Source organism: Miscanthus floridulus, chromosome 15, assembly GCF_019320115.1.
Source record: "Miscanthus floridulus cultivar M001 chromosome 15, ASM1932011v1, whole genome shotgun sequence".
Lineage (NCBI taxonomy): Eukaryota > Viridiplantae > Streptophyta > Magnoliopsida > Poales > Poaceae > Miscanthus > Miscanthus floridulus.
Window position 1 is genome coordinate 82,070,050 of NC_089594.1, and position 12,320 is coordinate 82,082,369.

The 12,320-nt window shown below is 45.1% G+C and overlaps 2 protein-coding genes across 2 annotated transcripts; both read right to left on the reverse strand.

The window, feature by feature from the left end:
- Window positions 1–8,492: 8,492 nt before the first annotated feature.
- LOC136507779 (uncharacterized mitochondrial protein AtMg00810-like) lies at window positions 8,493–9,092 on the reverse strand. The gene has a single exon (XM_066502397.1). The coding sequence runs from the start codon at window positions 9,090–9,092 to the stop codon at window positions 8,493–8,495; it is 600 nt and encodes a 199-aa protein (XP_066358494.1).
- A 1,479-nt stretch (window positions 9,093–10,571) lies between these two features.
- Window positions 10,572–11,820, reverse strand: LOC136507780 (uncharacterized). Its single transcript, XM_066502398.1, has 4 exons — window positions 11,669–11,820; window positions 11,360–11,567; window positions 11,138–11,251; window positions 10,572–11,033 (listed from the first exon to the last, which is right to left on the reverse strand). Exons 1-4 carry the CDS (start codon window positions 11,818–11,820, stop codon window positions 10,572–10,574), a joined length of 936 nt encoding a protein of 311 aa, XP_066358495.1.
- Window positions 11,821–12,320: the final 500 nt, after the last annotated feature.

The window sequence follows — 12,320 nt, forward strand, 5'->3', positions numbered from 1 at the left end:
ACAAATCGATTTGTAGGGGTGGACTGGGAACCACCCCTACAAATGCAAGATCTGTAGAGACGGTATGGTAGGGGCGGCTGGCCGAACCGCCCCTACAAATGCTTATTAGCCGCCCCTAAAAACCATATCTGACGTAGTGATAGCAACCTACTGAATTAACATAAAAATCTACTACATTGCTTAGCAGTTGGCTGAATAATAATCCTTACAAGATTTCAGAGAAATTAACCCACTCCCAGCAGATTGCAGATTGCTAACTATTTATTGAAGAAGTCATGTGCTGGCTGTACCCTGGACATGTCCTCTATCTGCTACTCCATGTACCCATCCACGTCGGCATACGGCAAATCCGTGCAAGTATTGAAGACCTACATTTTCAAAATCATGATTCAACTAAGGCTCCCACTACTACAAAAAACGTTTATAGCAATGGGGCAATTTTTTTTGTAGGGGCAGCTGGTGATGGAGCCGCCCCTACAGTGGGCATGCTCGGGACCCACTCACCAGCTGTCCCTACAAATGGCACAGTAGGGACAGTTGATGATACGAGCCGCCCCTACAAATGGGTCGATTTGTAGGGGCGGCTCACTCACCAGCCGCCCCCGGTGTTGCGATTTGTAGGGGCGGCTCAATCACCAGCCGCCCCTACAAATCATACTTGTTCATCATTGATCATCATGAACAGTTATGATTTTTCTTTTTAATCTCTAGGTAAAATTTGTAACTAGTCTTTCTCCCTCATACTAACTCCAAATGTGATGCTTTTTTTCTAAAATTTTCTAAAATCATGCCCTATCAAGTTACTGTGTTGATTTGGTCATTCTTTTCGTTTGACAAAGTTTGAGCAATTCAAATTTTCAAATTTAAAAAAATGACAAGTTCTAATAAGATGTTGAAACACCAAATGATTTCAGCTGAAAAAGTGATGAATACCAAAGATGTATATAACTCATCAAGATCTACAACTTTTATTTTGGTTATTTCTTCATCTAACAAAGTGACAGTAAATATTGTTCACAAATCAACGTGTCTCTCATATAGTTCATGAAACTATGAGTGATATGTGAATTTATGAACAATGTTTACTAACACTTTATCAAATGAAAGAAGTGACCAAAATAAAAGTTGTAGATAGTGATGAGTTCAACAACTTTTATGTTCACGACTTTTGTAGTCGAAATCATTTAAGGTTTTAAAATCTTGTTTGAGGTTACCATTTATTGAAATGCAAAATTTGAATTGTTCAAATTTTGTCAAATGAAAAGATGACCAAAATAAAAGTTGTAGATAGTGATGTGTTCAACAACTTTTATATTCATCACCTTTACAGCTGAAATCATATACTGGTTGAAAATCAGGTTTGAAGTTGTCAATTTCTGAAATTCAAAACCTGACTTGTCCAAAATTAGAGACAAAGATAGATGAATAGACTAAAATGATAGAGCATGATTTTAGAAAATTTTAAGAAAAAAACCATCACATTTGGAGTTAGTATGAGGGAGAAAAACTAGTTACAAGTTTCAACCACAGATTAAAAAAAGAAATCACACTTGTTCATCATTGATCATCATGAACAGTTGTGATTTTTTCTTTTTAATCTCTGGGTAAAATTTGTAACTAGTCTTTCTCCCTCATACTAACTCCAAATGTGATGATTTTTTTCCTAAAATTTTCTAAAATCATGCCCTACCAAGTTACTGTGTTGATTTGGTCATTCTTTTCGTTTGACAAAATTTGAGCAATTCAAATTTAAAAAAATGACAAGTTCTAACAAGATTTTGAGACACCAAATGAATTCAGCTGAAAAAGTGATGAATACCAAAGATGTATAACTCATCAAGATCTACAACTTTTATTTTGGTTATTTCTTCATCTAACAAAGTGATAGTAAACATTGTTCATAAATTAACGTCTCTCATATAGTTCATGAAACTATGAGTGATATGTGAATTTGTGAACAATGTTTACTAACACTTTGTTAAATGAAAGAAGTGACCAAAATAAAAGTTGTAGATAGTGATGAGTTCAACAACCTTTATGTTCACGACTTTTGTAGTTGAAATCATTTAAGGTTTCAAAATCTTGTTTGAAGTTGTCATTTATTGAAATTCAAAATTTGAACTATTCAAATTTTGTCAAATGAAAAGATGACCAAAATAAAAGTTGTAGATAGTGATGTGTTCAACAACTTTTATATTCATGACTTTCTTATTTGAAATCATTTTAAGTTTTCAAAATCTTGTTTGAAGTTGTCATTTATTGAAATTCAAAATTTGAACTTTTCATATTTTGTCCAATGAAAAGATGACCAAAATATAAGTTGTACATCTTGACGAGTTCGACAACTTTGATGTTTACAACATTTTCATTTTAGATCATTTTTTGTCTTAAAATTCAATTCAAAGTTCACTAATTCAAATTGTAAAAATTTTAAATATATTTTTTATTTTACAAAATAAAATGGATCATTATATCTATATATATAGGCAAGTAATTTTTTATGTGTATGGGAAAATATAGCAAATTATTTTTATTACATTTATATATACATTTACACATTTATAAAAAATATGCAGAAGTAATATTAAAAAATATGTGGAAATATTTGTAGGGGCGGCTGAATCAGAAATCGCCCCTATAAATGCATTAGTAGGGGCGGCTGTCTTTAGAGCCGCCCCTACAAATGACTCTGATTATATATTATGGAGCACAGTCGGACCACCTATCCCTCCCACCTAGGCAACCCCCTAGCATAGTCGAACAATATATTCTTCTTCAGGAAGCTTCTCTTCTCCTCCCCTCTCTTTCTCTCCTCTACGCTCTCTCCCCCTCCCGACGCGAGCAGCGGCCAGGGAGATGGCGGCTGACACGAGCGGGCCAACGAACGCAGCAGCCGCCCTCCTCATCCTCCACGCCTCTCCTGCCTCATGCCCCCTCCCCCCTTGCGCCGCAGGGGCGCGGCGACAGCGGCCCCGGCCAAGTTGCTAGTGCAGCGGGCGGTGGGTGGCTGCCCCAGGCTGTGGGGGCCCCAACGGCAGTCGTCCCCGGGCACGGCGCCTACCGGTGGTGGCCGGCTCGGTTGCCCCAATGCGACATCTCGTCTGCTCCATGAAACCCTAGGTGCCTGTCTCTTCCTCTGTCTCGGTCTCTCTCTCCGGATGTGGTGCTGCACCGGCGGATCCCACCGCGGTGGCCGGCCTCCGGCGCGGCAGGGCCCCTGCAGTTGCCCCACCTGCGGGCCGGTGGCTGCTGCACCCCCAATGGCCGCTCATCCCCCTCCCTCTCTCTCTCGATGTGGGGCATATGCATGGCGGCAAGGTCGATTTCTCCCTACATCTACAGTTCTCCCCCATTCTATTACCGATCTACAAGGACGCTTCTTATTTTTGTGTGTTGTGTAGCCTGAAATGATTCCATAGATAACATTGAAAGTTTTATGACCAGCTATATAAATAGAGGTAAATTTATCAGTTTTGCCTTGCTAATATTGTGGAGTTCATGAAAGGGATAACTTTCCCATGCTACCAGCTGCCAAATAATTTTGATTGCGGATTCTGGTGGTGTGCTGGTTCGGGTGCTGTGCAGTCAGGTTTTAGTCTACATTTCTTTACTTTGGTAATCACAATCATTTTTTTGCTTAATTTGTCGACAGGTATCGCCTGCTTTTTTTCCTCATTATGTAGGAACTAATATATGGCTTTGATCAAGAAGCAGCTGCTGCAGTCATGGCATGCTTGGTCTCATTTAAGGAAGCTGAGGTAATCGACGACATGTATTAAATTATTTTACCATCAGCACATACATGGCAGATGAACTTATTTCACTTGAATTAGACAATGCCGAATGTAGTATGTTCTGGGTAAAATTTCCATTTTGCACTAAGGCTGCCCAAATAGCTTCTGATTCTGTTTTGCTTTCAATAATTGTATCTCAGTATGCTTGTTATAAGTACCAACAGAAAAAAAAATGGTACATGTCAATGGCTGATTTGCTTCTAATGCATGTAATCAATTGGTATAAATGATTATATATTGTTTTGATGTCCATCAACAGCACGGCAGAGATTTATATTACACATTGGCAAGCAGCATTTGCTTGCCAGTTTAAGAAGACAAGCAGCATGGACCTTATTAAGCAAATAGTCCTCTTATTTGTTAAATGCTCTGTAGTCCTACTTCATTGTAGTTGTGCATTGAGTTTGTTTGATACTTGTATGCTCTTGGCAACATTGAAATCATGTGCCATCTCTTATGAATTTTTGGCCTGCTGGGGTGGTCTTCTCGGTATTTCTTCAATTATTTTGCAGGAACCCCAGCCCATTGATTGGGAGTACTACAGAAAAGGAATTGGATCAAAAGTTGTCGATATGTACAAAGAGGCCTACGGAAGTAAGTAGTAATTTCCCTCTTCATCTTACTCATGTTTCTGCAAACCGTTGCGCTATTAAATTGCAAGCAATCTGGTTATATTATTTTTGGGATTTACAACTTGCTATCTTTGTTTAACTTGGAATATTGATTAGAACGCTAGATGCAACTTCCTTTTTCTTTGTATGGAGAGAAAGATCTATAGTAGTATTGTGTAAATAAAGGGTGCTTCATCTGTGCATTTGAATATCACATATTTTTTAGATACCATATTATTGGAGATATTTTTGGTAGAAAATTTCAGCTGAAACTAGGCAGTTCTTACTGGTCTTTGTAAATGTGCTACTAATAATAGGCTGCATCCATGGCGCATTGCAGCATTGAACTCTAAGATGGACCTAGATCTAAGGCTTACCATTACCAAATGGGCTACTAATAATGCTGGTCGGTGGCATGAAATGTCATATAGTGCATATATGTACTGAAAGTTCAGACAAATATTTGTTAAGACGCTCAGTCCAGTGGTCGGCAAATTTATCCAGGACGTTTGAGATGGCCAGGTTTTGGTTATGCTGCAGTTCAGCAACTAAAGATTGTACTTCCTGTATTAACAATTACATGATTTAGTTTTATTTCTCAGTTTTATTCTTGCTTATGTTACAGATGAGTTTGTTGATTTTCATGTCACTTATAGGTGTAATAGTTTATCTGTCATTCTTCTCTACTGCTCCAAGCTTGTGCAGGTAGATTTTGTGAAGTTATGGAAGAGCTCTTTTTTGGCAACTAACTTCTCTCGTGCATGTGTCTTATGTATGAAGGTTGCTAAATTGGAGGTTGCACACAGCATGAGGCTTTCTTCAGCTGATAGCAGATGTCACCTAGTAACCAGCTGTCCAAAGGTTAATTTTTTTACTATTTTTTATTTACTTCAGTATGTGTCTTTGGTTGTAAAATTAGAGGTCTTTTATTTGCTTACATACCTCATGATTCTGATCACTATTTCTGCTTCCTATCCAAAAATGATGTAGATCAAGGAATTTAGGGGTACATGATCCAGAGCTGAATTTTACAGTTCCGTAACTAGGTCATTTGTTCTCTCAATTAGCGCTCAACCCCACATTTTTTTAGATGCAGCTAGGCGCACACACTGAGGGCTTTAGTTGTATACCCACATTTTATTTACTTCTGTTTCTTCTCAATTGCGGCTTCAAATAACTTGGAACTCATTAACAGTGCCCAAGTTTTTGTGAATTTGGGAACAACACTTTAGCTCCATATGTTACTTTCTTATTTTTTTTAAGATTTTGTTTAGGCTCTCATTAGTTATATACCCACAGTTTACTAACTTACGAGCCCAGTTACTTTGGAGGTGTGCTTACTAACAAGTAAAGTTAATCAGTTAATTATATTTTTGCAGGTGTGCATGAGCTGTCCAGTGTGCACGAGCCCAGTTACTTCATATCGATTCTCAAGACGTATATATATCGACAATCTTCATTAGCTTATATGTTTGTATACATACTTATAACGTTCACTTAGGTAGAAATCCTCAGGAACAACACCTTGTGCTCTTGTGCTTGTGGTCCAATTTGAATTATATATGTTCTGGTCAGATTTGAATTATATATATATATATATATATATATATATATCGAATTTGAATTGTAAATTTAAATTTTTTTTTACGGAAAAATGTACTGTATGGGTGGTTCTCGACTGAACCGCCCCTACAAACAGGTATTATAGGGGCGGCTGGTACTACAGCCATCCCTACAAATCAATTTGTAGGGGCGACTGATAACACCAGCCGCCCCTACAAATCGATTTGTAAGGGCGGTCGGGGAACCGCCCCTACAAATGCATGATTTGTAGAGACGGTATGGTTGGGGCGGCTGGCCAAACCGCCCCTACAAATCACCTGGAGCCACCCCTACAAAAGGTTTATGTAGTAGTGTCCGACGTGGTAGGGATTCAAGTGTGCAGGCGTCTGACACATGGTAGGAATTCGAGTGAGTAGATGAGCACTCGGGGAGGTGTTTGCGGCCAAAGGCAAAGTCCATACGATGGTTCAAATTGAGCTCGGCTTAAAAAAACTAGGTTTTCATGAATATGAACTAATTCCATTGTTTTTTATGAAAGATCGAAATAAAGAATAAAGGGAAACGACACTTGAAAATTTATTTTTAATCCATATCTATCTGATTCTTTTGCTTACAAAGAAAAGACAAAAAAACATTTATTATGGAAAGATGGATTATCATTTATTCTTAGTTATAAACATATTGTGATATACTAGCTATGCCACTATCACTATACCCACATACGATTGGGTATGTAGTATATGATTAGGATTTTCATAAAGGTTAGAGCCAAGACTGCTCCAAGTGCAATCGAAGGTTCAAACAAGGTAGAACTTGACTTATGAAGGTTTGAAGCCAGAGGCTCTACGGCTAATCGAAGGTTCAGACAAGATAGTACTTAGTCAAATGCAGTTGTTTACTGTTTTTCCCCCATTAAGGATGGAATATTGTAGGAATTGTGTTGGTAGAGAATGGAATGTCAGTCAATATAATGTTTATGGTTCACCACAATAATAATGGAACATCATAGGGAATGGCATGTCATTCAATGTTGGTGGTTCACCACATTAAGGATGGAATATCATAGATATTTAGTCCATAAAGAATAGAATGTCACTCAATGTTGGTGGTTCACCAAGTTAGTGGCTTACAATAGTATTTTTCTTTGGCTGTTGCTGCAAGAGAATATTGCTAGGCGTTGCAAATGCTTCGAAGGAAAATGAGGATCTGATTAGAACTCAGAATGAAGCTGATGTAGCTACAACACAAGATGCTGGATATGAGAAATCTTTGGTTGCTTGATTGATCTTGAAGCCAGGAAAGGTAGCCCTAGTATATATTTCCGCATATATTATTATAATCACAATAGTATTAATTTCATTATCCTTGTTTTTTGATTTGTTGGATTATTGTGTATATTTTCTTCTTGGTGTTATTCTTTTCATCTGCACCTTAATGTTTCATCATGTTATAGATAGATGCCTTGCGAAATACATCCGCACTCTTGCACATATGGAAGACCCAATCATCTAGATACTCAAAAAGAACATAGGTGACTGCTTATAAACTCTCCTTTGGGTGTGCTATTGATTGTTTATGAGTCCAGTCTCCCCGATGCCTTTGTCGAGGTACCATTTACTTTTCACAAAAGGATGGAATATCATAGATATTTAGGTGGTAAAGAATAGCATGCCACTCAATGTTTGTGGTTCACCAAGTTAGTGGCTTACCATAGTATTTTGGTTTCCTCCAACATTTCATAGCTCTCCCTGTTAGCCCCTGGATCTCCCGCATGGGTGAGCCAATCGCTCACCGGCGTTGCCGATCACACACTATGGCTAGAGGTAGAACAAGGGAGGGAGAACAGAGCGCGCGCACACACAGCACAAGCACCAGCATTGGCTAGAGCTCTACAGAGGAGATGGCAAAATTGAACTCGCTCTCTTTACTGAGTTGCAGTGGGAAGCTATATACACAACTCTACCCATCTAATCCTAGTACACAGACATGCCAGGCTGCCATGCTGCTACAGTGACTAGATGTGACAGCAGAGCTGACTTTGACGCCTACCCCTGCCACGGCTACAATGCATCAGTAGGGAGCCCTTTCTGCGCCTACCCTTGCCGCGCGTTCACCGATGAGAGAGCAGCAGATTACTTTATAATTCTTCCCCTAATCCTGCTGCTAACCCTAGAACCTCCACCATGCCGATCATCTTCTTCTGCTCTGTGAACTGAAGACGGTCGAGCGGCTTGGTGTGGACGTCCGTGAGTTGCCGACCAATTTCAACGATCTCGATGACGATCTGCCCTCCATCGACACAGTCCCTGAGGAAGTGAAACTTGATGTCGATGTGCTTGCTTCGGTCGTGGAGAACCAGATTCTTCATGAGGGCGATGGCGGGCTGGTTGTCCACCATTAGTGCTGATGGGTGAGCTTCCACACTGGTTAGCTCGCCCTACAGCCGGTGCAGCCACACAGCTTGGCACGCTGTTGTGGCCACCGCCACGTACTCTGCCTCGCGCATGGACAGCGCCACCACCTTCTATTTTAGTGACTGCCATGAGATTGGAGCCGACCCGAGGAAGACGAGCACGCCAGAGGTACTCCGTCGTTCATCGATGTCCCCCGCCATGTTTGCATCGCTGAACACAATGAGATGCAGCCCACTTCCGTTGGTCTTGGGGAAGACGATCCCTTGATCCATCGTCCCCTTGACATAGCGCAGCAACAGCTTCACCGCGGCCCAGTGATCCTCTCGGGGATCCTCCATGAAGCGGCTGACGTAGCCCACGATGAACACAATGTTCGGGCTCATGTGGACTACGTAATGCAGACCGCCGATGATGGTCCGGTAGAGTGTTGCATCTACCTTCGCCACGATACTGGCCTTCGTCAGCTTTAGCCACTCCTCCATTGGAGTCACGGACGGCTTGCACTCAGCCATGCCGCTCCGCTCCAACAGCTTCGAGGCGTACGTGCTTTGACCGAGTGTGAGCGCCTCCTTCCCCTGTCTCACCTCGATGCTAAGGTAGTAGGAGAGTGCGCCGAGATCGCTCATTTGAAAATGAGCCACCATGTTGCGCTTGAAGCTGTCGATGTCCTCCGCACGCGCGCTGATGACGATCAAGTCCTCGACATACATGCTGATGATGAGCTCCTTCTTTCCCCATCGCCGCGTGTAGAGCACGTGCTCGGTTGCGCACCACGTGAACCCAAGCTCACCCAGTGTGGCGTCAAGCTTGGTGTTCCACGCTCGTGGGGCCTACCATACATCGTAGAGCGCCTTGCGCAGTTGGAGCACCCTGTGCTCCACTCCCTTGATGGTGAAACCTGAAGGTTGGCTGATGAAGACTATCTCCGCCAGCTCGCCGTTGAGGAAAGCCAATTTTACGTCCAGGTGATGGACGCGTCAGTCCTTCACTGCTGCCAAAGATAGTAGTAGCTGGATAGACTCCATGCGCGCTACCGATGCAAAGACTTCCTCGAAGTTGATGCCCTCGCGCTGGACAAAGCCTCGAGCGACGAGGCACGCCTTATGCTTGACAATGGCGCCGCGCTCATCCCCCTTGACCTTGTACACCCACTTTAGGTCGATCGGATGCCATCCTGGAGGTGGATCGATGAGCTCCCAAGTCTCGTTTTCCTCGATCGCCTTCATCTCGTCTAGCATCGCTCGTCGCCAATTTGCGTCGCGATCGACCAGCACGATCGTGGGTGGTTCCTCTGCACTAACGAGAAGCAGCTCTGGGTTATTGAGCAGCCAACGCACCAGGCCTGAGGACCCTGTGTCATCGATGATGTCATCCAACCTATGGAACCGTACCTCCTCACTATCATGGAACACATCCATGAACTCAGTGATGTCGCTTGGAGGTGAGGTGAACTCAATCGGCAACGATGGAGTCCCCTGTTCCGCCGAAGTGCTCGACACAACACCTGGAGTGCTCGTCACCCTGGCTGTAATGCTCGGCACCACTCCTGGAGTGCTCGGCACCCCTCTCAGAGTGCTCGGCACCGCCCCAGGAGTGCTCGGCACTAATCTTGGAGTGGTCAGCACCACTGCAAGACCTCTCAGCTCCGCTATGGGAACATTCGGCACCCATCCTAGAGTGGTCGGCACCACTGTAGGACTGCTCGGCACCTCCTCTCCAGCTTCTCCACCACCGTGGATGACCAAGTGCTCGACGATGAAGGTGCTGGTGAAGCCGCCAGCTTCCCCCGTGCCTAGACTATCTCAGTCCTAGGCCACCTCGAACACAACGTCGCGCGAGACAACCACTTTGCCTCTGTGTGGGTCATAGAGCCGGTAGGCCTTGGTACCTTCCTCGTAGCCCAAGAGCACCATCGGTGTGCTCCTGTCCTCCAGCTTGGTGAGGACCGGCTTCGTCTGCCTGACGTGGCTGATGCAGCCGAATGTCCAGAGAAAGGACACACTCGGCCTGCGTCCATACCAAGCTTCAAATGGCATCACGCCCTTTCGGGTCTTTGTGGGCGTGCGGTTGAGGACGAACACCGCCGTGGTCACCGCCTCACCCCAGAACCTTGCTGGCATGCTCTTGGCCTTCATCATGGATCGAGTCATGCCGACCACCATCTGGTTCCGTCACTCCACCACGCCATTCTACTGTGGCAAGTACGGAGTGGTGTGGTGTCGCACCGCACCCTGACCCGCACAGTACGCAGCGAACTCCACCGAAGTGAATTCGTTGCCGCGATCAGTCCGTAGCACGCGTAGCTTCTTGCCGCTCTCCTCCTCTGCGGGCGCCTTGAACTTCTTGATCGCCTCAGCCCCCTTGTCCTTGCTCGTCAGAAGTTGCATCCACATATAGTGACTGCAATCATCCACGAGCAGGAGGAAGTACCGCCGACCATCGTTTGTAGCTGGCGTGATTGGCCCACAGAGATCGCCGTGGACGAGCTCGAGAGCGTCCGCTGTGCGATACTTGTCCACCTTTGGGAATGACAGCCTCCTCTGCTTCTCGGTCAGGTAGCTGTCATATAGCTCACCTATGTGCTTGATGTGGGGCAGCCCTCGGACCAACTTCACCAGCCGACCGAGCGCGTCGAAGCTGAGATGGCCGAACTAGGCATGCCATAGCCACAGCTCCTCGGTGTGCCATGCTGCCAGGCACACCGGCTGCTCCACCTTCAAGTCGAGCAGGTACAGCCAATTTTGGGACCTCTTACCTTAGCAAGAAGGCGCTGCTCCTGGTCCCTGATCCTGAGGACGCCGTCCTTGATCAATACCTCGCTGCCACGCTCATCCAGCTGGGCAATGCCGATGATGCTTGAACGTAGCTGCTGGATGTAATATACATCCGTCAGCGCGCGGTGCTCACTGTTCTAGCACCCAAAGATGATGGTGTCGTGCCCTCGGATCGCCACCCTTAAGCCATCACCGAACTTAACCATGCCAGTCACGTTGTCGTCGAGCTCGGAGAAGGCTTCCTTGGAGCCCATCATGTGGTTACTAGCGCCGGAGTCTAGGTACCACTGCTGCTCCTGCTCGCCGCCCACATGTCCGAGGTGGACTTGGGCACGTGGTTCATTAAGGTGGACAGCCTTTAGAGCCTTGCTGTGCCCTTCCACCGCTATCACCTCTCCTTTCTCCTTGGCCCTCAATGTCGTGCAATGCACAGAACGTCGCCATCAGGAGAGTGGCCTCATTATTTTTATCAGCCTGAGCTAAATGAGCCTCAGGCTTCTTCTCCTGCTTGCGATTTGGGCACTCCTTTGCCCAATGGCCCGTCTTCCCACAGCGCCAGCAGGCGTTGGGGGTCGACCTTCTTCTTTTTCTTCTCCGAAGAAGCCTTGCCGCGGCGCTTGCCATCGCCACCGCGGCTGGAGGAGGCTTCCTCGGACTTCTTCATCCGGGCAGCCCACTCCTCCTCTGTCAGCAGCAGTTTGTCGTTGTCCGTCGTTGTTGTGGCCTACTCCATGCGCTCGTCCACCACCCACAAACGGCCTGTCACATCCTCAATGGTGGACAAGTCCAGTATCGTCTCTATGGAGAGAGCGATCTGGATGTACTTCACCGGCAACGGAGTGGAGGTACTTGGAGATCGACTCTTCTTCGTCGATGGTGACGTCGTGACTCCTTAGCTTGCTGATGAGCAACTGCAGGCGGAGGGAGAAGTCCTCCGACTCCACCATCCTTGAACTTGAGGGTGGCGCACTCCTACTTCAGCGGCTGGGCCGTCGCCTTCTTTGCGCTGTCGGAGCCGACGCGCATCGCTGTAATAGCCTCCCACGCCTCCTTAGCAGAGTTCTTCGCCCCCAACGTCTCCCTATACTCCGCTGGCACAGCAGCGAGGATAGCCTCCAACGCTGACATGTCGTCTTCTTCGTTGTTGGTGCCCTTGTCAATGGC